We start from the raw sequence: 26416 nt of genomic DNA, 5'->3' as shown, positions 1-26416 counted from the left end.
AACCATTGATGGTGTTTGTTTATGCAGTACATTGTGTGAATCATTCTGTAGCACACTCTCAAACTTATGCCCTTGTGGTCAAGGTCACACATTTTATAGCGATACTTTGATCATGGGCTTGACATGCCGCCTTCTTCTTGTAGTTTGCAGAGCTATGTGAGAGAGCAGATTTTACAGTCTGTGGCTGTTATAATAAAGAGAGGAACACTAGACAGCAATGGAGCCAGTCTGGACGCTCTCTTCCAGGATGTCACACAGCTGATCAGTAGTGGAAATGTTACTATGGTAATAGTCATAGCCTTTTGTTGTGTTCTCATCTATGTATGTATGTCCTGAAACTCTTGCTCTACTAGTTCCATGTCTTCCCATGGATTTTGTTCAAACTTGGCAGCAGTCAGCTGGTGCATATCATTCTGGCATCATCCTCTTATATAATCTTCAGACCTGTGATTCTTTTGTAGTGCTGATATTATATTTGTGTGTGTATGTTTGTGCAGCATTTGAGAATTGTCTTGAAAATTTGGCAGACATTATCAGCATCAAGTGAATATATTCTGTTTTTGCCCTCTAGTGAATTTAGTTCATCAGGTCATAGGGCCATCTGACCTTATGGTAGGGTCTTGCATCTTTCTTGCATTGTCCATCATGCATCAGATGTCATATGTCCATTAACAGTTGATATGTCAACATCACAAAAATCATCAGGTCAGTTCAGCCAAACTTGGCAGAAATCATCCTGCCCTGAGGATCATGCAAGTTTTTTTTTACAAATGATGCTAATCTGCCATCAGGTACTGCCACCAAAAAAGATCAATGTTTTGTAATAACCTGCATTTAGGGAGTGAGGTATGCATGCGTGTATATGGTAAACACTATTCATACAAGCCGTCCAATTCGGTCTAAATCATTTTTTTTTTAAATTATAAATCAGTGCATTAGCAGTGAATTGCTCAAATGAGTTGACATTACTGTTTTCTAGGATCCTTTGTTTTGTCTACTTGTCAATGAATAATTAGCTGGTATAGTCTACATGATTTTGTGACAGCGAAAATAGGGAGTATCATGCCGGCGGCTGGCATCCTTGATAATTCGATTAATGAGTATTTCTAGTTAACCGCTTAAGACTGTACAGTACATACTCAATGTGCTTATATTCCCTGATGTTTCATTTATATACTTCATTGTATTTAAGTTTGTTTTTCCTCTTCTTTATTTCTTTGGTACATATAACTGTTGACTACCCTTTCATGCGGTCTACCTCAGTAATATTGTAAGAGTGCATAACATGGTTTCCGAACCATTGCTATGAGCAACAGACTAACATGGTATATGCCACGAAATACGAAACTGATTTTTTTTCTCTTTCTTTTTTTTCTTAGGGCAATTCAGTCGCAATGTATTAATGTGCAAATTATCCAACTGGAAATTTTTATAAATAATCATTGTGAAAATTAACTAAATACACACATGCAATACTAGCGCATGCTGGTTTGAATATTCCAACAAGAATTGTGGGCTTTGTTGGTTGTGGGTTTTGTCAGGAGTATATAAGGCTTTGTGGGCTGCTTGAGAGGAGTCAGTCAGCTAGCAGCCATCAGACTAGGCACATCACAGTTATTGTGTTTTATTTTTTATATATTATTTTTTAAAATTTGTTTTGTTTAGTTTATTAGAGAATTATGTAACTTGAGGCAATATTTTGGACAGTAAATATTTTTATAAAGTTTATTTAAGTGCAAATCAATTTTTATTTAAGTTATTTTTTTTTATTATTTTTAATTCCTTTCTTTCTTCCAAATTATACACATGCTAGTAATTTCTAATTTATTTTACAAGCAAAATAGATATTGTTAAATCATTTGTTATTTGAAATTCAGTTATATGGTCAAGTGAGTGTTGTCCTCACAGACCAATACTTTTATTCATTTCTTTATTTATTTTCTTTATTTAATTAGTTTTATGAAGCTAAAGACATACAGAAAGGTTTTGCTGCACTACAAATATATAATTCCTTTTTCTTAAATTATAGGTCCAACAAAGTTCTTAGGAAAATAAAATGTCTAAGTCATTGTGAGTGTTTTCCTCACCAACTTGAAATTCTAAATTCAATTCAACAATACTTCATTATTCTAGCAATCTATAAAACATAAGTTATGTGTCTGTTTTATAATTTACTAGTTGTCTAAGTCATTGTGAGTGTTTTCCTCACCGACTTGACATTCTAAATTCAATTCAACAATACTTCATTATTCTAGCAATCTATAAAACATAAGTTATGTGTCTATTTTATAATGTATTTGTTGTCTAAGTCATTGTGAGTGTTTTCCTCACCGACTTGACAGCCAGTTTACTTCCATTTATACCAATTCACTTCAAATAAGTATTACGCTAAAGTTGAAGTGTAAAGTCAAGCAAGTGTTTTCCTTGCAGATTTTTACATTTCACAATTACAATCAAGTCATAGTTTCTCTTCTGTAGTGACCTTTATTGCAACTAAATCCACATATGGTAACTCCCAATATATCACTCATCAAAAGAAATAATATAATGAACTAATAGCATAGTGCTAATGTGTACTCTGACCTTGCATGAAATTATCATATACCATACTGTACCTCCAAACAATGATAGTATTTTGGCTTAGGAGAAAAACAACAAGACTGTCATGGTCATGAACTGACTTTATTCGCTGTTTATTAATAAATGAATCATCTTGTGTTATGGTTGAAAAGAAATCAAGAGTTCGAGTTTACTCCATTCTCCCCCTCCTTTAGTCAGCTGGTAAGAAGCATACTCATCCCTGGTGCGATACTCCAAGATAGTATTATCAGGACCTAGCTCGGCCATTACAGTTTTAATGACTTCCTCATAAAGTCTCCAACAGAATTTTATTAAATTTGAACGAATATGGTGTTAAGGGCTTTCAGTTTGTTCATAAGATGCCAGTCCACCATCAAATATGGCTACCATTGCTAAAATGTTAGAATATTTTATCAGCACCTTCTCAAAAAATACTGATTTATAAGAAGGCATCTTGGCATTAAGGGCTTTAAATGTTTAGGTTAAGTTTTAATAGTTGCAGAATGAGATTGAACAAGCACATAATGTTTCAGCTTTAAATAAACTATACTTCTACAAATATTTTCTTTTGTTATGTCTGTTTAACATTTAGAAATTGTAGCTATAATACATCCTTGTGATAATAGCATGCTACCTTTGAACAGTTTCTATTAACTTCTGTTGGTCTGTTTTTCTTTTATGCATGAGGACATTTACTAACTGCCTGTAAAAATATTTAATTAGCAGGAGCATAATGTGAACTATTGGTGTTATTGTTTTGATTATTATTACCACCACTACCATGGTCTGTGATGCCGATCCACTGTCAAGTTTGGCTGCTGTAGTTGTAAATAGATAAACCTTGAACAACTTTCAAACAGCCACTCAGAGGAATTTGACAGACTTTGACATACAGGCTTTTTAGTATTGTGTTAATAATACTGATGTGTGGGTAAAGATACAAAAAAAATATGGAAATTTTGAAATATTTATTTTCTTAACATGGGATAAACAGAATTGGAAATTTTTTCAATATAAAGCATCCTATTGACCTAGAATCATTTGCCAACTGCGTCTGCTATTGGCGAATTGGCAGTCAGGTGAGTGACTTGAGCCTCTAGTTTAGTTATGCCCTCAGTAAACATTCTTCTTATACACGCATGCATGCATTTTACCAGAGTGATTGCTCTTTTCGACTTACATCGCCCATTCATATAAGAGGGGCAGGGGCATCAGTATCCTGTGGACATATTTCTGATCATGTATGAGTTCACAAAAATTGTAAGCAACACTACGAGGCCCTGTGCTTTGATGTGGAGAAAACATTACCATAACTATTCATACTTAACACACTGAAATGCATAACATTACAGACATGGCTCCTTTATTGTTGGTATATGAACTTAACACTTCTTTCCAACCGAATCAACACAGACATGTCAGTGCAGATATTTTTCAAAGAAGGTTTTTTTGTAATGCAATCACTCACTCTCTGCATTACAACAGTCCATTGATAGGATTGTAAATTTATGGATTTGTCTACTTGTAGTAATTTTAGGCATTGGTTAAATAGTATCTGCTTCACTGCGTTTTTCCGTATTTTCACAAATACAGGTCAAGTCAGAACACACCTTTGACCTTAGAGAGCTTCTCGTGAATTCCACAACATATCGTTGCCATATGTTTCTGACCTACATAATTGCATTTTAAAGTTGAATCTTAAATTACACAATACCTAGGCTTTGCTTTCTATGAATTGGATATTTTTCTGAATATATTTGCCCGATGATTTGCAAAAACAATCTAATAAACTGTTACTTCCCAGACAGCAATGTCTCCCATTATGGATTTCCCCGTTACTGGTTCACTTAAAGTTTCAAACTAACTTTATGACAAAATAATGTACAAGCGGCAGTTAAAATATCCATATCACCGATTCTTTTCATAAAGCACAAATTGCTATTTACAGACTATTGTTAAAATTTTGAATCACAAGTTTTTGTATGTTTTTATTATCAAGGGATAACATGCGGAAATCGGCAATAAGTTGGTAACTTACTTAGGTAAGAGTTAATGGTCACTCAGCTCTCAAAACACATGCCAGTGAAGGTGCAAAAGTTTGTTAGCGTAATTGATATCATTCACTAGAACTAACCTGGGCTAAGGCGAGGAGGCATCTCAAAATGTATGGTCAGTCAATGTAACTCTAAAAATAATCACATGGTGCAGTTGTTTTTGCTTTCCTAACAGAAGAAAGCGACGTTTAAATTTTTTAGGTGACTTAGTCAACCACTTCACCTGGTAACATGACCCCTGGTAGACATTACCTCTAGACAACATAAATTGAAAAATAATTTTAGCATGAATTTAAACTGTAAGGATGTTTCATCAATAAGGTAAAAATTTAAATTGTTTCATGGCATTATTAATAATGACAAGGAAGATGACAACATGAGAAGCAAAAAGTGTAACAGTATATACAAATAATTCCTACAGTATTAGCAGCAGTAAAGATATATTTTCTGTAACTTCTCAGTTAAATACATACCTGAAGATAAAATATATTTATGTTTTTCATATGAAATTTTAAAGTTTCATTAGTATTCCTATTTTAATATTATTTATTGGAAGACTGTATGCAAATTTTTATACACTAACTTTTGACCTCACCTCTCCCTGTTTTCAACATAAATGCACAGCTTGTTATGTTGCGCTCATACACACATACATGTACACTCAAATACAGACACATTCACAACTGATTCATTCTATTTTTGTTAACTGTTCTCTCAGATTTGAAGAACAAATTACATGGCATTGATTAAATGAATGGTAGAGGCAACAAATTACATAGCATTGATTAAATGAATGGTACAGGCAACAAGCTTATTAAGTCTTTTTAGAAATACTTGTGTCACATGCATGGTCATGGCACATGATATACATCAAAAGTAAGCATCATATCAGTTTTGTATTTGACACTTTTTATGGGTTTATTCACACACAAAAATATGAGCATTATATGCAGTGTTTTATCTACAAATAGTTTCATTTAAGACATTTGACTCATCAAGGCAAAAAACAGTGAGGCAGAATCTAAACCTATGAGTCTTATTCAAGCCGAGGATCAGTTTTCAGTTGTTTTAAAATAATTATATTGTTTAAATACACAACGAAAATATTAGTTATATAATATGACTAAAGCCAGAAAGGAAATTCCCTTGCCAGACGTATCTGAACATTCAATAATTGTTAAAAGTCTTGTTGATGGTTTCATGTCAGCAGAAATAATCTGAGCATATATGACAAGGCATTTATTGTTGGCTCCGTCAGTGCTTTCTTCTGCCATTGCTGTCTCAAATGACAAATTTTGCAGGTCACGTATAAGACTATCCTCAATGCCATTTGATTGGCTTTCCAGTAACTCTGAATAGGTAGTAGCTGAGTCATACTGATTGGCAGAATTCTTTAAAATTCCAATTTCTTCAGCTGCTTAGTCATGTATTAAATTAAGAAGATGCAGTATTTGTATTTTGAAAAGGGATGTCTTCTACACTCAGCAAATGTACACACTTAAGTAGCACTTTCACTGCTATGCCTTATTTGGAAGAATGTTTTTGTAAACTTGCATTCAAATCTGCCTGGTGTTGTGGACCTTCAATCAGCAGTTTGTGTTCTGGCAACCCAGCATGCTTTGCCAGTGTACTGTTCTGAAATTTATTATTTTTTGCACATTTTGGTCATGGAGGTTTTTTTAGCCTCACTACATATATGGCAAAAGATAGGCATCTTCAATGTCACATTCTTCACCCGACTTAACTTTTTTTTAAAACGTAGCCAGCTGTTTTCAACCATTGCTGCACAAAATATGTTTTATTTTATGAGTAACCATTACCTCATCTTTGGATGATGAAGGTTCCACTGGTTCAATAACAATACTACATGTATTATCATTGGTCAGTCATAAACGCGGTACAAAAGATGATTTCGTTTGTTTCGGATCTGTTTTAATTTTTTGCCTTGGACGCCATTTTCAGTCGAACACTGACAGTATCTTTGAACAATGCAAGGTATACAATTGAGCAAATGGAAATTTGTTCCTTTGTTCCATGACAAAGGTGCACATAAAAAAAACAATTTCTCCTGAGAATCACTTTAAAATCAGGGGCCCCGAGTGGCCGAGTGGTCTAAAGCGCTCTCCGTTATGGATCACTGCCATCTCACCTCTGTCTACGTGGGTTCGAGTCTCGGATTCGGGCAATGTGGGTATGTGAGAAAGCTTGCCAGTAGCTTCTCGTGGGTCGGTGGTTCTTCCCGGGGTTTTCCCGGGTTCTTCCTCCACCATTAATACTGGCCGCCATACATAGCCTATCGTGTGCTGAAAAATGGCGTTAAACCCCAAAACAACAACTTTAAAATCACGTGTTTATTTTCCACCTCTTTTTTTGGTATGGTGATTATATGGTTCTAACATCCTACAAGTGATGCGACAGTTATGGGTCATGTAAGGTCAGCTCCAGGTTCCACACTCAGCTGATAGCATTAGCATTTGACTCTTAACATTTAGGGTTTGACTCCCCAAAAGTTGACCTGGATGTCTCTGACTTCCCTTTCTGAATTTCATTTGCTAGTATTGAATATGATATATCTCACAGAAAAATGATAATGCATTACATTTCAGCAATTAGTTGCCTGTTCGATACTAATGGCTTTATTGAATGAATACTCCTCCTCAAGTCGGACAAGCACTGTTGGCTTCACATGGGAGTTCCACATGAAATGCAAAAGAGCTTTTGAGGTAATTTACTTTATTCTTTTGGCTTCACGCATAAGAGTTTTGAAGTAATTTATTTTATTCTCTCACAAGAACAAGTTAATTGTAAGCCATGGTATCATTCATCGAGGGATGAGAGTACTGTCAGCATGGTCAACAGAGTCAAAAATGTATGTTTTTCTGTTGGTCATGTAGTTCTGTTTGTGGGTGGTACTTGTACTTAGTAATACATGTATACAGTGTTCAGTAGAACAAATGTTTATACATTTGATCAAAGACTAATATATAAAATTTCAAAAATAAATTTTTTATTTCATCAGTGTCATATTTTAATTCTATCTTGTTTAGGACATAAATTGATGTAGACTTCGTTAATTATACACATTCATTATAACTTGTTTACACACTTCTGTGAATTAAAAATTGCTGTGGCAAAAATACCAGCACAGAATAATGACACATTACATCATCAACACACTTTGCCAGTTAGAAATTAATATTTGGATTCACCCACTTTAATTTTAATAGGTCTTTATCTATTACAGTCATTTAATATTTTTGGTGAAAATAATCTTTCCAGAGTACATTTGTTTATTTAGGATCAAAATTTATCACAAATAGAAATGCTAACATTTATTTCCAAGATTTTCCTTGTTTGAGTTTTGTACATTTTACAAGAATTGTAATTGAGAATTTTAAGGCAGGATGAGTGGTGGGTCACAAGTTAATCCACTGTTTTCACCTTTGGGAATTTGACCCAAGCCCATAATGTTGCATTTGTGTCAATTAAAAATAAGTTCCACAAAATGTTTTGTAAAGCAACCTCTGATTTTAATATAGGTGGGATCAGTTTGTTCAAGGTGCACTAAACATTTATACCAACAAATAACAATTTATATAGGAATTTGCTTTAACCTCTTAAAAGGATGTGGCTTAGAATTGATAACTAACATTCATGATGCATTAAGCAAAACCAAAACCAGATGCCATTGGGCTTAGAAGTGTTCCAAGGGTTATGGGATTTACATTCAAGCCCTGGATGAAGGGATTTGAGGTTGACGAGATTGGATGATGCGTGAATGTGAAAAATTCCATTTTGCCATCCTTTGTAATGTTGTTTTTGATATTTTGTTTGTAATGTTGCAGAACAGTTATTTTTTGAGGCATTTATTCAGTGTCAGAATAAATTCAATAGGTATTATGGTTAACAAAGTTGTCTTATGTTTAATTTTGTTTCTGTGTCCATTCTTTGCAGGCAAATGATTTGAAGAGAGTTTTCCTTTTCTCCCTTCAAGTTTTACATGAGATTGAGAAACAAGCCAGTCCATTGCCAAGGGAGACAACTGCTGTTTTGAACCGTTTCCTTACTATTACAGAGACAGTACTATGTTGGGAGTTCACTCCTAAATCATATATCCTTTCGAAAAACAAAATATACCCTACTATACAACACAGTAAAATTATTTAAGAGTTCAGTTTGCATTCCTTGTAATATTTTATATACGAAAATAGTTTGCTATTGTTATAAGTCTGTCATTGTTTAGATCATGTACTTTCCTTTAGATTCTTTATAACCTATGTTGCAGAAAAACGTTGCATAGTTACAGTTAAAGCTCTACTCCTAACTTGGGGAAAAGTGTCTTCTCTTGCAAGCTAAAATAAAATGTAATAAAAATAGATGGATTACAGTAAGCGGTCACAATAATGAATATAATGAAATTTCTTGCTCTATAATTGATATTCTGTTACACTTCAATTTTAAAGCATTGAATAATTATGAAAAACCTCATCCTTACTACAGTTGTAAAATTCCCCAATTTTGAAGCTAAATAGTTCCTGTCTATAATAGATAACTCCTCAATACAATAGGTGATTAGAAATGCAATAACCACTCTTTGCATTATTAAATTTGTATAAAACTGTTAAAACATAGGATTTGGGGCAAAATGGCCGATAGAATAAAATCACGTTGGAGGGTCAGAAATAAAATATTATGGAAGATAAAACATTTATTCCTGGCAAAAAATAAACAATTCAATTCATATTAAATTTATTGAAGCATATTTTGTTATTATGACAATTTAAATGGAATTATGGTAATGAGAATTATATATTGTAAGAAAATATCTTAAATGTTCACAAATATTTTATATTCAGTTACAATCTGACATTTTTCCAACCACAAATTTCAGTATTTTCAAATCCTTATGGTTATAGTCTTTAAATATGACCTTTAGCAACACAATTGTTCTAATATTATTTTAGTCTTTAATGGTTAGGGCAAGAAATGTGTAGATATTTTGTCTTAGCTTACCTTTACCAGAAATGTTAGAATTTATCATTTTTCTATTGTTGATATTTTCAAGCAGAAATGTAGTTATATATCTATATGCTAAATTTTGATAGTAAATGCCTTAACTAGCTCACTAGGTAGGCGTCATGTTGGATCGTTTGATTTGAATCAAAATGTTACCTTGAAACCCATGGAGACCTGGAGAGACACTCTACTGGATGAAAACCTTATCCAGTTTATTTTCAAGGTAAGGCATATGGAAATATGACTTCTCAAAATGCATTATACATTTCTCATTGAATCTGGTGGAATATGACACATTGGGATGTCTGGAGGAGCTTACATATAAGAGGCATAGAATATATAAGAAGAGGAACTGTGAGGAGAACAAAAACAAATTACAATAAAAAATGGCTAAATATGTAACAAAAAAAATAAATTGGTTTCTTCACATATCTTTGTTAATTCTGACCATGAAATTGTACTCTGTAGAGATGCCCACAGGTGACTAAGGTTATGTCCATCTACATGGGCATTCATCTTTGAAAAGGTGTTCTTTCTATGGAGGTGAAATAGTTTGAAAAAAAGGTAATTTTAGCCATGATGTTGAATTTTACCAAGTGTCCTCCCTTTAGAGGTGAAATATATGTTAACTGAAGAAAAGTGGGTTTAAACATATTATCATTATAAACAGATGACTCTATAGAGTTGAAATATTAAGTTAATTAAAGAGGAAGGAGGTTCAGACACATTATCCTTTTATGTGCAGGTGTTTTCACCATATAGGTGAAGTATGTAAATAAAACTCAAGAAGAGGGGGTTCAGATAAGCATGTGTCCGCACAGTAGAGGTTAAGTATATAAGTAAATTGAAGAAATGTGAGTTCAGACACTGTCCTGTATGAGCATGTGTCCTTTGTGTTAAGATGTACATTGCTGTGTTTTCACATTAATGGATTATTTTTGCTTCCAAATTGCTGTTCTTTTTCAAATACATTACCCACTCTTACCTTAGGAGACCTACTATTACCTCGCAAATGAAGCATTCCCACACTAAAACTTTGTAACAAAAAAGTTAAAAGTTGTCCATATATATAGGTGGCATTTAGATAGTAATTTGTCCTTGATAAAGGGATAGGTGCCAAATAATACATAAATTACTACTTTGACTCGTGCTGAGTAGCACTTTCTAGGGACAGAGATCCCTTGCAATCCATACAAGTATTCTAGAAGTTTTTCTACCTTGAGGAGATTTCTCTTTGAAAAGAAGTATACTTCATCAATAATTTTCTGGCTTTTCTTACACCTTTGTTTTGATGATGAAGTTTTCTGGGACTTTTTAAAATTATTAACTTTACTGTACTCACATGCTTACATGCCCATGTACACAACTACACAGGTTGCTAGTGCATTCCCTTACATTGCTGCAGCTTTATTTTATGTGCTGGTATTGTGTGTGCTGTAGAAAATTTAAATATAATTGCTGCATAATTTCTGCTGCAGTTGGATTCATAAAGGTATGTTGTCTGTAGTTATAGTGTATACTTAGTAATTGTTTATAAGAGACACTTAGGTGATTTTACCTCTATATGCTGTCATTTGGGATTTCCCTTAGGTAGCTCTTTATTAGAATTTGATACCGTAGCATCCACTTCACAGGAATTGATAGCAACTCTTCAATACTTTACCTGTATCGACTGACATCTGCACTCTTCTCACAGGTAAATTGCCACATAATGTATAGCCCTCTATGTTTGCACCTTATGGCTATAGAGTAGTATGCATCCTGAGCTACACCTGTATATATTGTGTGCTCTATTTTTGTCTTACAGACGTAGACCTTGGGCAAGACCTGAAGTTAGCTAAGTAACACTGGAAACATGTGAATGACAACCATCCTACTGGTGTAGCTGGCTTCGGTTGCCAGTCTGTGAATACATGTCAGATATATGCTTCATGGACAGAAAATTAGTGGGCTGTAGTATTGGCAGGCAAAAAGGGGATGGCCCAGAAACATCCTTTGAGGGACAAAAATGCATTCAGTATATATGCCAATGTCACTTTCTTTGGTGAATGATTTTCTTTTTGATGGGTTTGGCAATCCACAAGGTTCATCAACCATGAAGCAATCCAAGTTATCATGGTCAGCTATGGACCAGTTCCTCCCTCACCACCTGATTTTGACAGACTTTCTTGGCAGAATCAATAGGCTGATTACTGCAAGGGTTTGATGACCAATTGCTTTAGTGCTTGCAATTGAGCGATACAGAGATCAAAGCAATTCACCTCAACTACCATCCTGCTCTTCAGAATCATAGGCCGGTTATGTGGATCAAATATCCCATACACCATCCCAGCTGAACGAACTGGACAACATCATGCCAAGATGGCCATATTCTGTAATGACCATACTCTGTCATGTGGCTCTGATCACTACTGGTCACCACCACAGTCAATCATAAATTGTAGGCCAGAAGATGAAACGTCTTTCCCCAGTTTGCCAAGACCATGTCATACAAGCACTCACATGGATCAGTATAACCCACATAGTGCCACAGGTAACTCAGTGCATCTGATTTCCACCTTCGTGCTTCAGCACACACATGATGTTGATTCATTTCTTTCTTAAGCCTCTGACACTCAAAAATGAGCATATACTTAATGATTATTTGGAAGTAACCGGATCAGGATATTCTGTAAGCATGGTAAGCCACCACCTTTGACAGTCATCTCCAGCTACATATCCAGATAGCACAGGACAGGGTTCCTGCAGTCATGGAAATCCTGGACAAGTTTGTAAATTACAGAGAAGCATTTCAAGGGCCTTCAGAAGTTTGCAATTTTCATAATTCATTCAAAGTTTTGGAAAAGTCATGGAATTTGGTTATTTTACATTATCCGGTAGCATTTATGTTTGCCAACACAAAAGTTTTTCCAATCTACTTAACTTTGACAATGGATTTATTAGAGTAGGTTCCCCTAAAACTTCATAGCCAGACTGCATCCCAGAATCTTACTGCCATTCAAAATCATTGTACTGACAGCACTCAAGAGAGAATGACCTATCCGATAGGATAAAGTTTGCCCAAAGCCAGCTGTAAAATATATTCATGTATTAAATTTATGTGTTAGGTAAGTATTATAGGTTATGAATTCACATAGTAAGGGGTCCCAGAGTGGTCAAGTGGTCTAAAGCGCTCTCTGTTACGGATCACTGCCATCTCACCTCTGTCTGCATGGGTTCGAGTCTAGGATTCGGCCAATGTGGGGATGTGAGAAAGCTTGCCAGTAGCTTCTCGTGGGTCAGTGGTTCTTCCCGGGGTTTTCCCAGGTTCTTCCTCCACCATTAATACTGGCCACCATGTATAGCCTATCATGTGCTGCAAAATGGCATTAAACCTGACAACAACAACACATAGTAGGTACTCTTGAAATTGGTAAAAACGTTTTGGAAAAGTCATGGAATTATATATTTTAAAGATTGCAGGAACCCTGACAGGAGATTCGGCACCACAACATTTATACAGGAGGATATTTGCTCTCCAGCTCTCTCATCTTCATTAGATCTCTTTATGATCAGAGATTACTGCCTTCCAGGTTTTAATCGAGGAAGTCTTCCACTTGCTGCTGTTTGAGTTTTGCCCTGCTCATCCTTTGCCATCAACCTGGGCATAATTTCTGGCATCTATTGACTTAGTGATTATAAAGGATGAACTGGTGTTAAAATTCCTTCTACAATCTTGAAGAGTTACTGGCTCTTTTGATATGTTTATTATGACAGTTACAGGACCTGAGTATTAATGGACTCTTTTACTCTGAACATTGCCTTCTCTCAAACCTTAGTAAGAGGTTCTATAAGATCCATACTTCAGTTTTTCATGTGGACCCCAGCAATCATCTGATACAATGCAGCTTTGGATATAACAAAACCATACTCAGTACACATTGGATTCAAAGTCTTCAGTGACACACATCATTTGGTGTGGAATGTTGTTGGCTCTGTGTGTTGATTTTATAGTAATGGTTTCCTTCCAACTAGTTGAGCACAGCTTATCGTCTACTCCGAATCTTATAAAACATGTATGGGAGTCTGTATCTTGACAAACAGGTCACAGTTGTTTCTTTGTAAACCATACTGGCATCCTTCCGTGCAAACAGGTGACAGTTGTTGTTTTCTCCATAAGTCATACTAGCATCTTACCATACAACAGGTGATAGTTGTTTCCCTGTAAGTCATCCTGGCATCCTACCATACAATAATATCACAATTGTTTTTTTCTCTGCATGTCATTCTGGCATTCTACCTTAAAACAGGTGACAGTTGTTTCTTTGTAAGCCATACTGGCATCCTGTCATACAAAAAGGTGACAGTTGTTGTTTCTCTGTAGTCCATGCTGGCATCCTACCATACAAACTGGCAGTTGTTGGGTTTTTATGTAAGCCATAGTGGCATCCTACCATACAAGCAGGTGGCAGTTGTTGTTTCACCGTAAATCATATTGGCATCCTACCATACAAACAGGTGAGTTAGTGTTTTTCCATGAGCCATAACAACATCCACCATACAAACAGGTGATAATTGTGGTTTCTCTCTAAGCCATACCAGTTACATTGCTTTTGTCTTTACAGATCACTAACATCTAACCTCTGTCCATGTGGGTTTGAGTCTAGGCTTAACCATCTTAGGGACATTGCCAGTAGCTTGCTGTGAGTCAGTGGTTATTTTTATGGTCTTCCTCCACTAAGCATACTGGCTGTCATGTGCTGTAAATGATGTTAAATCCCACAAAACCAACTCTTTTATATTTCTTCATAGTATTAATCATATCATGATGTTCCTTGAATTTAAAAATTCTCTAATACTACTAACTGTAAGTCAGTATGATTCTACAATCTCATTTTAGCTACACAAAAAGGCTCGTCACAATTCGGAGATGGCTCACCATTCGATGATGTGTTTGTCCCAACTGGCATCCCTGAATGGTCCCATCTTCCCAGATGACAAGGCCAGGACATCCTATCTGCACTCCTACATCAGCTGCTTCCTGGAATTCCTAACAAGGTATAGACTATCATTGCCCTGTAGTATGCTGACATGCAAACGATAAATGTAAATCGCACTCCATCTATATATCATGCCTGAATGGTGTCAGGAGTATGAAACATTTGCCATTTCCTCTCCACTGTTATTTTCAAACAATTTCTTTGATTTTCATGTGACGCAAACATGTTCTGCCTTGTTATAATGGTTCTGATTCAAAACAAATTAAAAAAGATAAATACTGTACAGTCTTTACAGTCATGGATCATTGGTTTATTGGTACATGCTCCATTCATCAGTTCTTGCACATTGAACATGCAGATATTCAAATTTCCCAGGAAAGTAGGTGGCTTTAAATTCAACATACACCTCTTTGTCAATAACACATGCCCAGATAACTTGCAAATCCACTTATAACATAGGGTCAAGCATAGCTCCCATTTGGTTCCTCTAGAAAATGCCCAAAGATATGTCCACTATTGTTGAATGTAAAGAAAATCATAAATGAATTTGATAATTAAAACCTTGTTAAATTGCTCATTTTATAGTAAAAACAACACTACAGTGCCCAGAAAAATTATTCAGGATTATGAAATTTTTAACTTGAAAAGCCATATATTTTGTGAAATCTTCCTTTAACAAAAATTTTCAGTACACTAAATTATACCATCATTTGACCATTTTACTGACCGTCATCTCTCACTCCCATTTTTGTCAACCTTAAAACAAGTTTGGTTTGGGCAGAATGTATTTTTTTTTTAAATTACTAATGCTGTGGGAGGGTATGCCGTAAGATCAAACTTTTGTCTTAAAACCCAGTTGGACAAGGTATTTCCTGGTAGTGCAAAGTAGCTGTGCCAGGTACCTAACCATCTCTAGCTAAAATGCCAGTAATGCTTAATTTTGATAATTCTTTAAGAAATAAATACCAGTTAAACAAGTCTCATCATATCAAATGTTATATGTTTTAATTCAGTTTCAGTGTTGACCGCTCCGGTGGCCTTGTGGTTAGAGCGTCCACCTCAGATGTGGGAGGTCGTGGGTTCGATCCCCGGCCGAGTCATACCAAAGACTTACAAAAATGGTACTAACAACTGCCTCGCTTGGCGCTCAGCATTAAGAGGTTAGTGTTAGGACTGGTTGGCCTGGTGTCAGGATAATGTGACTGGGTGGGACATCATGCTACATGTCTGCGACATAATGCCTCAGTGCTAGACATCACTATAAACTGCCACATTGCAGACATCATAGCAATATGACTGAAAAATTGTTAAGGCTATGTTAAAAATCCAAATCACACACACGCTCTGTTTCAGTGTTAGCATAATAAATGTGATGTACTCTCTTATGTTCAGAAAATGTTCATCACATTATATCCCATGAGTGTTCCTTTGTAACCTAATTAAGTATCAATTTGTTTTGTTCGTTGCATTCTTATAGTCCATTAAAAGTTGGCCTGCATTGTATTATCATGTTAATTAGTCTTTTGTATGAAATCAAGTAAGGGAGGTTGACTAAAGATGTTAGAAGTAATGCAGTTCCAACCTGTGTAAGATCAAGCAGTCATGGGTTAAGTCAACTCATTTAACTAACCAAATGCTAAGAACAATGTTAGTACACTCTCCCTCATATACAGGAGGTTGCAGGTTTGAACCCCAGCCGAGTCATACCAAAGACATATAAAAATGGTACTAGTATCTGCCTTCCATGACGCTTAGCATTAGGGGTTAGTGTTAGAACTGGTCAGCGTGGTATCAGGTTAATGTCACTGAGTGGGAAATGATATCACATGTCTGCATCATGATGCCTCTTTGCTAGACATCACTATAAACTGCAACACTGCAGACATCATAGTGATATGACTAAAATTGTTAAAAGCTACAGTAAAAATCCACACACACAGAGACTATAATGAATCTTTGGTTTATCAGACTCATTCACAAAAGTGGTCAACATTAGGAAAGGATCCAAGTGCAACGCATACCATATGCATAATAGCTTAGTTTCACAGATTGGGATTATTGAGAATAGACTTCCAAAATTTATATTGAACTAAAATTAAACTCAAATTGACATTCAGAGGTTTGCTCAAGGATAAGAAGAAATTTCACTGTAACTTTAAATTTCACTATAACTTTAAATTTCACTATAACTTCCTAAGAAAGTGCAATATCACTATCTTACTAACATAACAATTTTAAAAATTCTCTATTCATCATTTTTGTTTATCTAAATAAATATCACTTTGTAAAAAGCATAAAATATTTTGTTTTATTATGAATCTACACTAACTAAATGTGTCCAAATTCATTTGCAAAAAGTGGTGATGTAATACATAATGTTTTCAGTGGTACACATGATTTGTGTTGAAACCATTTGAGGTTCTAAACAATCTTTCAGAAATTGGAGGAAATGAAAATGATGGTAATTTATGCAAAACAGTGAAGAACTTATTTGAAAAAACTGTTTATAAAAAAATTTCCCAGCACAAATGTTAAACAAGTGTTCAGTGATCTAATCAGGTCCCCATCATCAGCTTCTCATTGTTGATGTCTAATCCCTTTCTTGATTTTTCAGAGGTCTCTCAGTAACTGGTACCCTTGCTTATGCTTTTTTGAACCCAGTTTGTGGAAGTTATTGAGGGAGATGTTTTTACTCCCTTTTCCAGCCCTCATGCTTTTTTATTACTAAGAGTTCAGAAATTTGAAACTAATAACTGTTTATTATTAAATATTAGCAGTCTGAAATGATTGTTGTTGTCTTATCACAGCTGCTTCTTGAGCCTTTAAGCAGATTTGGGGGAAAATCTGAGTAAACTGAGACACACTATTAGCCCTCATGTGCATGGAAACAAAAAGCTATAGCCAACTGATTTGCAAAGACCTGTAGGTGATGTAAATCACACATATGGTCCAGTGACCTATGTTAACAACATTAGAATAAATTTCTGGTTATCACTGTACCACCAGAATGGTGCCTTTAGGAATGCAAATATGATCTCTTGTAATTTATGTTAGGATGAATGTTGTGGCATTGCACTTCAGAGAAATTATTGTTGTCCATCCATGGTAGGCCCATTTTAATTGACCACAGAACTGAATTTAAAAGTCTCATTTGCAAGGATAAATGTATCTATGTTTATCTCATAAATAGTAATACTCAGAGGTTTTGTATATAGATTCAAAATATTTTCTCTTGTACCCACTTTTGAACTTAATAAGCTCTATAAAATATCTACCTTATTGAGGAATTGCGAAGTTAATAACTTCCTTTCACATTAAATTTTCAGTGTGGATATTCAGGACTTTGAGTTTATTGGGATAGCTAGTATCTTTCAAAATCTGACGATGATGTTCCCAACCACTTGCCTGATGGACATCCCAAAGCCTACACTGAAGAGCTTTATAGAGCAGCTGACACGCCTCACATGTGCCATGGGCAGGGAGGCCTCCATGGAGGAAGAGGTGAGACTACATCTATGACTGTACAATGCAACCCCGCTATAACGCGAGTTCACATATAATGTTATATTGGAATGGCTCGTGAAATTTTGTATATTGATTCACATATGAAAAAATATTTTTGTTCAAAGTACATGAAATAGTTTATTAAAAATTTTTTATTATTACGGGGAAGAAATCACGTATGAATTCGAAGTTAATATGATCGTGGCATGGTTCCTGAAATTTTAAATACATGTATGGGTATTTTTCTTATACCAGGAATTTTTTTTTTTAAGTACGAGAAATAGTGTATAAAATGTTTATTATCATTTTGGGGGAAGAGTTCACATGAATTTTAACAATATCACCAGGTACTTAAAGTGTTATGCCAAAATAAACATTATCGGAAATATTACTTATCATTGGTCCATGAGTAAAGCCAGTAAATCGTCTTTGTGATTGTCTTCAATTAATTCTATATACAATCATTGCTCAATCAATAGCCAATATGTGTTTCTTCTTTAACTGCATACACAACCAATCAGCAGACAATGCAGTGGTTGATAAAAGATTCTCACAATTTAATAAATATCAAAAAACAAAACCTGCCAACATGTTTGCTGGGCTTGGTGGTGTTATTAGATGCAATCAGTTGACCAGTAAATAATATCCACTTTATTAGCTGGAAATTGAAAGGGTATGAAATGGTACATGCTCTCAGCTTAAAAAACTTTATATAAGTGACTCATGACCATTGCAGGCCCACTACACTTAGTTCTCAGGTTTTACATGTGTTTGGTGTTTGCTTATGAACTCATTATTAATTTCCTATTTTTTATGAAAAAAAATATTTTACTGTTATGGAAAAGCAAGTTCACAAGTGCAAGTCGTTCTCATCCCAAGAGAAATTGTATGCCCTGGATCAACTAAAAAAGGGCAAACAACAAACTCAGCCTGCCAGATATCTAGGAATTAGTGAGTCCACTCTGCGAGGGTGGAAACTAGAAGAAGAAATGCTCCGTAGTCTTCCCTACATTCTAGATGAGGAAACTGGTTTACAGCATAAAAGGGTTAAATTTGCTAGTGACAGAAGCCTAGATTCAGCCTTGTACCAATGGTTTGTCCCATTTCTGGCCCAATTCTGAAAGCTCAAGCAGAGAAATTTGATCACCATATCAATGGAGAAGATACCAGATTTAAGGCGAGTAATGGCTGGCTGGACAGATTTAAGATAAGGCACGCTATCAGTCAGGTTCCTGTGTCTGGGGAAATCTGCTCAGCAGTTAAAGAGGCTTCCAATTCCTCTCCAAATGAGCTTAAAAAGTTGCTGGAGGAAGGTTGCTACACAGCCGATCCTGATTATAACTGCGACGAGACTGGTTTATGCTTCAAAATGTTACCTGATTGTACCCTTGCAACCAAGACAGATAGTCACAAACGAGAAGGATTTAAGAAGAAGAAGGACCAAGTGACTCTCTTGTTTTGCATCAACAAGTTAGGTAGCCACAAAGTGAGACCTCTGATGATTGGAAAATCAAAATTTCCCAGATGATTTCATCATGTTAATATGAAGGCCCTTCCCTTTGAATACACTAACAGCAAGAATGCATGGATGAATAACTCCATATTTGATGACTGGCTCCATAAAACGTTCGTTCCAACCGTTCGGGCTCATTTATGAAAACTCAAGCAAGAGGAAAAAGCTCTCCTTCTGCTGGATAATTGCCCTGCCCACCCCCCAGTAGAAAATCTTGTCAGTTGTGATGGCAAGATTAAGTCTCTTATCTCCCTAAGAACACTACATCAGAAATTCAGCCACTGGACCAAGGCATCATATTGGTATTTAAGCAAAACTATCGTTGCAAAATGATCAGAAGCATTCTTGACTTTGCAAGAAGCCATCAGTTCGCAGCAAAGAAGCAGACTCCACCAGACAGATTTTTTAAGAAATGATGAAATTTAAAATTATGGAGTCATGCATTCAGATTGACTTTGCACTTTGCGCAATGATTAGTATAGTAGTTTTCACATGTTTCTTTCAATATTCACAAAATCTGAAGTAAAAGTTATATGCATGCTGAAAGCATGTGTTGATTGTTAATTATTCTTGCTGTAGTCGTTCAAACGAATAGGTGTACAAGTGTTAATTAAGGTACACAGAAACACATCTGGGAAAATTTAAGCAGTATAAAATTGGTACAGACATCATTCATAGACCCTGGAACATAATGAACCGTACATGTGCTTCTTCTCTCTTAACCTAGTTTTGCTGTTAATTTTTCCCATTGAATTCAGACACATAATGATCTGTGACAAAATTATTGAATAGTTTAAATATGTATGCAATTTTTCAATGGAATTGCATGTATCATGGATTAGCTGCATGCCACGATGGAACGATATCAGATGGTAAGTAAATGGTGTTAATACTCTGTTCATGCTATATATTAGACACTGAATTCAGACACAATGTTTTGCTGTTAATTTTTCCCATTTAATTCAGACACATAATGATCTGTGACAAAATTATTGAATATTTTAAATCTGTGTGCAATTTTTCAATGAAATTTGTTTTTAAAAGGGACGTTTGGAGTCATTCATATCAGATTATGTTCATGCATCTACACATTCATCGATCACAAAATAATTTACATATAAATAGCTCACACACTTTACAAACCTGACAGTACTTAAGCTTTTATGTTAAGGCTTACTGAAATGACCTTTAAATTACAGACTTGTTGAACTTAAGCAAAATATACAAAAAATACAATTACTGCAATCAGGTCTGGATATTATCTTGTCCAGATTTGGTCTGGATCCAGTTTTTAACTCTGTAGAGTTGGTTATTGAACTTTGAACTTTACAAGGGGTACCTTAGATGCTTTAATCTACTCATGTTCATGTAAACTGCCTCCGTATTCAAGATTTTGCATTGTCAAGAAATGTTGTCCTGCAAACAAACACAAGTTACAGGTATTATTGATATTAATATTCGCAACACAGGGTCATAAGTCTAAAAACACTGCAAGCATTATTAAAATTGAATGATAGGTATATTTCTTGTTGGAAGATACTTTGTTCTCACAACTCCTTTTAGTTTTAGGTTTTGTTTATTCTTTGCTAGCAGATAAATCCCAGACTGAAACAACACTCTTGCAAAAATGAATCTGCACCAGCAGCATTTTGACTACAGGTATACATGCCATAACAAAACGTGTCACACTAAAAACACATCTTTTACTCCCAAAGCCCCCTGACACAGTCATGTTTCAAAAAACACAATTTTCAGTAATCTTTGAAAAAAAAGAAGTAAATAAATACCACTTCTTTATATGCCCATAACATGTGGCATGTATCAATGGTAAACAGTCCTGCTTAGAGCTCATGTAACACTATCCTTGGGTAATTTGTAGAGTTGATTGTCATGGAGGCAGTTAAAGGCAGAGAGGTCAGGTATAAACAATCATCATTTCATATATTACTTAATTGGCTGACAGTTGCTTGGGTGGTGTATTAAATCCTTTGAAGACTGCTGTGTTGGAAACCGTTATGCTAATTTGCATAGATGAAGTTTACAAAATTGAACATCCCAATTTGTTTTAAGGTATAGGCAAATCAGGGAGATAAATGTTGAGAATGCTTAAGCAATCTTTATTATAGATTATTTGCAAGTTTGTGAACAACGGCAGTGCTGCTGTAAGGTTTGATTTTACTCCATATTTCAAATACAAAGCATGATTATTTCAATTCGCAGAACAGTGTTCAGATGTGATTTGTAATAAGTTATCAGCAAAGCAATAAATGCCCTACAAGACAAATATTAAATTTCTTGGTTGAAAGAGCTTGACCTTGTGTAGCATAACAGCTAGTGGTAGTATTCATTCTTTGCACACTCTGTAAACACTATATCAACATTAGTCATTATACTTTTTAGGATGTCATTAGCCATGGAATATATTGATTGAAAGAAAATAATAAGCACACACTCATGTTTGTTGATTTGATTTAAACCACTTCAGTGGCCTAAGAGGTTAGAGTGTCTGCCTTGGATGCAGGAGGTCGTGGGTTCAAACGCATACAGAGTCATACCGAAGACTTATAAAATTGGTACTAGCAGCTGCCTCACTTGGTGCTCAGCATTAAGAGGTTAGTGCTATGACTGGTTGGTCTGGTGTCAGGATAATGTGGCAGGGTGGGACATGATGCTACATGTCTGCAGCATGATACCCCAGTAAGAGACATCACTGTAAACTGCCACACTGCAGACATCAGTGTGATGTGACTGAGAAATTGTTATAGCTACATTGAAAATCCAAATCACACACACTTGATTTGTGTTGATAATGCATTAACACTCATACTGGAGACAAAGCTTTTTATCTTTGTTTTTATTTGGCTTGGTTGCCTTGCTATCTTTGATCAATTTTTATGATTGATTAGGTTAATTTATGTTAGTTTAATTATATTACATACACAGTAACATTTATAACAGTGTTCCATTGAATTGAGTTTACCAGACATGACTGGAACTACTAGATCTTAAACATGTAAGATTTACCTGCCTTTTAATTTTTCTTTTATTCCACCTCTTTTATTTGATCTAAAAGACACAATTAACACGACAATACAAAAGAGTTCAGCTTTTCAGTACACCAATACAACAAATACTTACATTAGATATCAAAACACGGTCGGCACTTAATTAGGTTCACAGAGAAATGCTTGCAGACATAATGTCACGTTTGAGTGACACATTTTACATTTAAATACAAGAGGATACATTTCAGTTATGATTATTACACTTAAAGAAACTAAAAGATAGAACTAAATAAAACTGATGAAAATTATTTAATTGGTATTTATATATTAAAGTAATGCTTCCACTAGGCGTGTCATTTTCATTGATCAAAATTGCATTGAATATTATTATTTACGGTGTGTTAAGAATGTTTTTATGGAAAGAAAATGTTACAAATTATATGACTTCTTATTGAAAGATGATATTTTCATAATTTTGATTAAAATTTCCAGGTCATATCTACTGTTTACAAAGATAAAACAAGTGATCCATTATAGTTTCATTTTTATCACAATTGCTTTTAATTTCAACAAATAGGGATCACTTATTGGGTATTTTCTGGTAGAAAACAAATTATATCCATGCCTGACCCATCATTATAAGCATGTTTGCAAGTTATCAGGGCAACGGTTATCAAGGGAGTGGTGTATATCAATTTGGTAGAATGTGATAGTAGAGGTGTGTTTAAATTATTTGAGTGTTTCTGATCAACATACAAAATAAAGACACAAACGCATGTTTTCTTTTTTCTTGGAGTTTAGCACATCCTTAAGTGATACTAAAGATGTTTTGCAGACATTGACTCGCTTGTACAGTTTATTTGTATATGTGATACTCTTGCAACAGACATTGACTCACTTGTATATCTTACAGTTTATTTGTTGTTGTTGTTGTTGTGGAGTTTAATGCCATTTTTCAGCACACGATAGGCTATGCATGGCGGCCAGTATTAATGGTGGAGGAAGTACCCAGGAAAACTCAGGAAGAACCACCGACCCACAAGAAGCTACTTGCAAGCTTTCTCACATACCCACATTAGCCAAATCCTAGACTCGAACCCACGCAGACAGAGGTGAGATGGCAGTGATCCGTAACGGAGAGCACTTTAGACCACTCGGCCACTCAGGGCCCCCAGTTTATTTGTATATGTGATACTGTTGTGACAGACATTGAGTGATTGACTCACTTGTATATCTTACAGTTTATTTGCATATGTGATATTGTTGTGACAGACATTGCCTTGAGGGCTATTACTGTGCTATGCACTGTGACACAGAATGTATAGCTATACTCAGCTCTACCTGGTGTCATTGGTCAAGGTCACAGAGTAAATAAATTGTTTGGGTTTTGGGGGGCAAATTGTTAGAGCTGTAGAAGGACTATATCTTCTGTTTCCATACATGTATTCTTATTAGAGTTTTTACAGAAATGGGGTGGTTTAAAGGTCAGAGGTCAAGATCACAGGGTTTGTTTTGTTGTATATTACTAGAGTTGCAATTACATGATGATAAATATACATATTTTGAAAATAATTTTCAGCCAATTTTTGTTATGAGGGTATGTCCCACTTTTGTATGAGACTATGGTTCCTTGTTTTGTATGAGATTATGTTCCCACTTTTTTGTTTGAGATTATGGTCCCACTTTTGTATGAGATTATGGTCCCACTTTTGTTTGAGATTATGTTCCCACTTTTGTATGAGATTATGTTCCCCCTTCTGTATCAGAGTATAGACCCACTTTTGTTTTGGAGTATGGCCCAGCTTATTCTTGTGTCCTTAGAGGTTGCTCTGTTTGCTTAACATTGTGTCCTTAATGTTTTGCCATGAGAGGGAGGTATTCTTTGCCATCAGTGATTCTGTGATTTGCGTTCCATGCTTTTTATTGTTGTTACAATCCATACACCTAGATCACTTAATGTTCACAACTATGGCTTCATTTTATTTTAAGTTGCTAATTGTTATATATCCCGATTAAATTACAATTAACTATAATATTGTTGGATTATTTTTTAAAAATTCTTATTCAGTAGATGCACCTTATTCCTGACTTAAAATGTTTGCTAATTTCCAATACAATATTTTGTTTTATCATTAATCAGATTTTCACATATGCAGTTATCTTGCCAAATGTTTGCAGTTTGTATCCTTGCAAACATTTTGTGATTATTCAAAGTATTCATATTCAGTTATCAATTTTGTGTTGGTCACCAGACATCATTCTGGCTCTGGTACAGGAACGATAACTTAGTTTTATATACACAGAGTTATCTTTATCCAGCCCATTTATTAGCACATATGTTTCATTTTTACAGTACAGAATGTGTTGCCATAGTTACAATATTAGGATTTTGATGGTCATTTAAAGAAAATTACATTATAGGCAAGACATTGTTTTCGTGCAGAACCCTTGCCTTTTGCTGCAACAAATAATAGTAAATGTAAGAGGGGAAAAAACAACTGTACGTTCCTTCATCAACTGTTCCTAATTTTAGTTGATCCGAGATGACACAGTCCACATGGAGGCCTATGAGAAGATGTTGGAGACATGGATGGAACTGACTGTAAGCATGAAAGAATTCTCTGTTGACTTCCTACAGCCGTACACTGTCCAGGTCTTTTCAGAATACATACAATGCCACATCAGTCCACCAGATGGGTCCAGGATGCAGGTATGGTTAATTTAAGTACTGTCTATTAACTTCAGGGTCTTTTTGTGCTGTCTTTTAGTTCAAGATTTATGAAGTGTTCTGTTTGAATAGTATACTGTTCTATAAATTACTCAAAATATCCAATCCTTCACTTTCTAAAAATATTTCTTTCATGGACAAGTAAGAAAAATTTGGCAAAAAGGTGTAAAATGTTCTTCAAAATGCTGCCAATAAATTAGGATACTATCAGAGTCACAGAAGATATGTTCATTTCTTTCTTTTCACTCTTACAGAAAGTACATCTATCATATATATATATTAATTATGCTAATTCTTTTCAGAATTGATTAATTGTCAATATTATATGAATTAAGTTAAAATAGAGTAATTTGTTATGTGTGGTACAAATTTTTACCTGACTATAAATCTCATGCTACTTATTAACTTTTATTACTTGCACTCAAGTTTTTTTTACATGGCATTGCATGTACCTATATTGCTTATATATTTTTTGTGCAAGAGTTATGTAAGTAAATTTCTAGGAGTTTTGTTATTCTGAGTTCATTACCTTATCCCTCTTATCAAAATCATTATGTACTAAATGATTTATAATAGCATCTTTACATGATTTTGTAATTTGGTTTGTTGACGAGAAAATAGTTTCTCAGAATATTATAACATCTAGTTTGTCAATTTTATCATTTCAGATAGTTTTAATTTTAAAATTTTCCTGTTGGTATAATAAGAATTCTTTGTTACTCAGATAAAAAGGTTTTAGATTAATGGAGTTTCAGTATATTTTGCTTATGTTTATTAATATTGATTAGTCATTAATTTGAAGAAAGTAGTAGCAACAGAGGTGTTCAGAGGAGCTCCCTGTACTTTTCTTTTGCAGAACACATTAGATTCCATCCCAGTCATTGAGATAGAGGAGGATGACAGAGAGAAGTTCTCAGATCAACTGTGTAGCATTGGGATTCTGGGTAGACTGGTGCCCCATCACAGTGTTCCCCTACTATCCAGGTATGTTTTCAGATCAGCTTTATAGTAATGGGATATACCTGCTGTCGGGATAG

The 26416-nt window shown here is 34.9% G+C and overlaps 1 protein-coding gene across 1 annotated transcript in view; it reads left to right on the top strand.

Moving 5' to 3' along the window:
- Positions 1-26416, top strand: part of LOC149799053 (exportin-4-like) — a 93280-nt gene that overhangs the window by 8036 nt on the left and 58828 nt on the right. Inside the window, exons 4-11 of the mRNA XM_089958030.1 lie at positions 144-285; positions 7241-7357; positions 8589-8745; positions 9761-9873; positions 14530-14687; positions 17956-18130; positions 25185-25361; positions 26236-26363. Of these exons, the coding sequence (XP_089814156.1) occupies positions 144-285; positions 7241-7357; positions 8589-8745; positions 9761-9873; positions 14530-14687; positions 17956-18130; positions 25185-25361; positions 26236-26363 (1167 nt within the window). The remainder of the gene's footprint in view (positions 1-143; positions 286-7240; positions 7358-8588; positions 8746-9760; positions 9874-14529; positions 14688-17955; positions 18131-25184; positions 25362-26235; positions 26364-26416) is intronic.

Source organism: Sinohyriopsis cumingii, chromosome 5, assembly GCF_028554795.1.
Source record: "Sinohyriopsis cumingii isolate HCF-2022 chromosome 5, ASM2855479v2, whole genome shotgun sequence".
Lineage (NCBI taxonomy): Eukaryota > Metazoa > Mollusca > Bivalvia > Unionida > Unionidae > Sinohyriopsis > Sinohyriopsis cumingii.
Note: the sequence above shows the minus strand (reverse complement) of the source record. Positions and strands in the feature narration are given on the sequence as shown.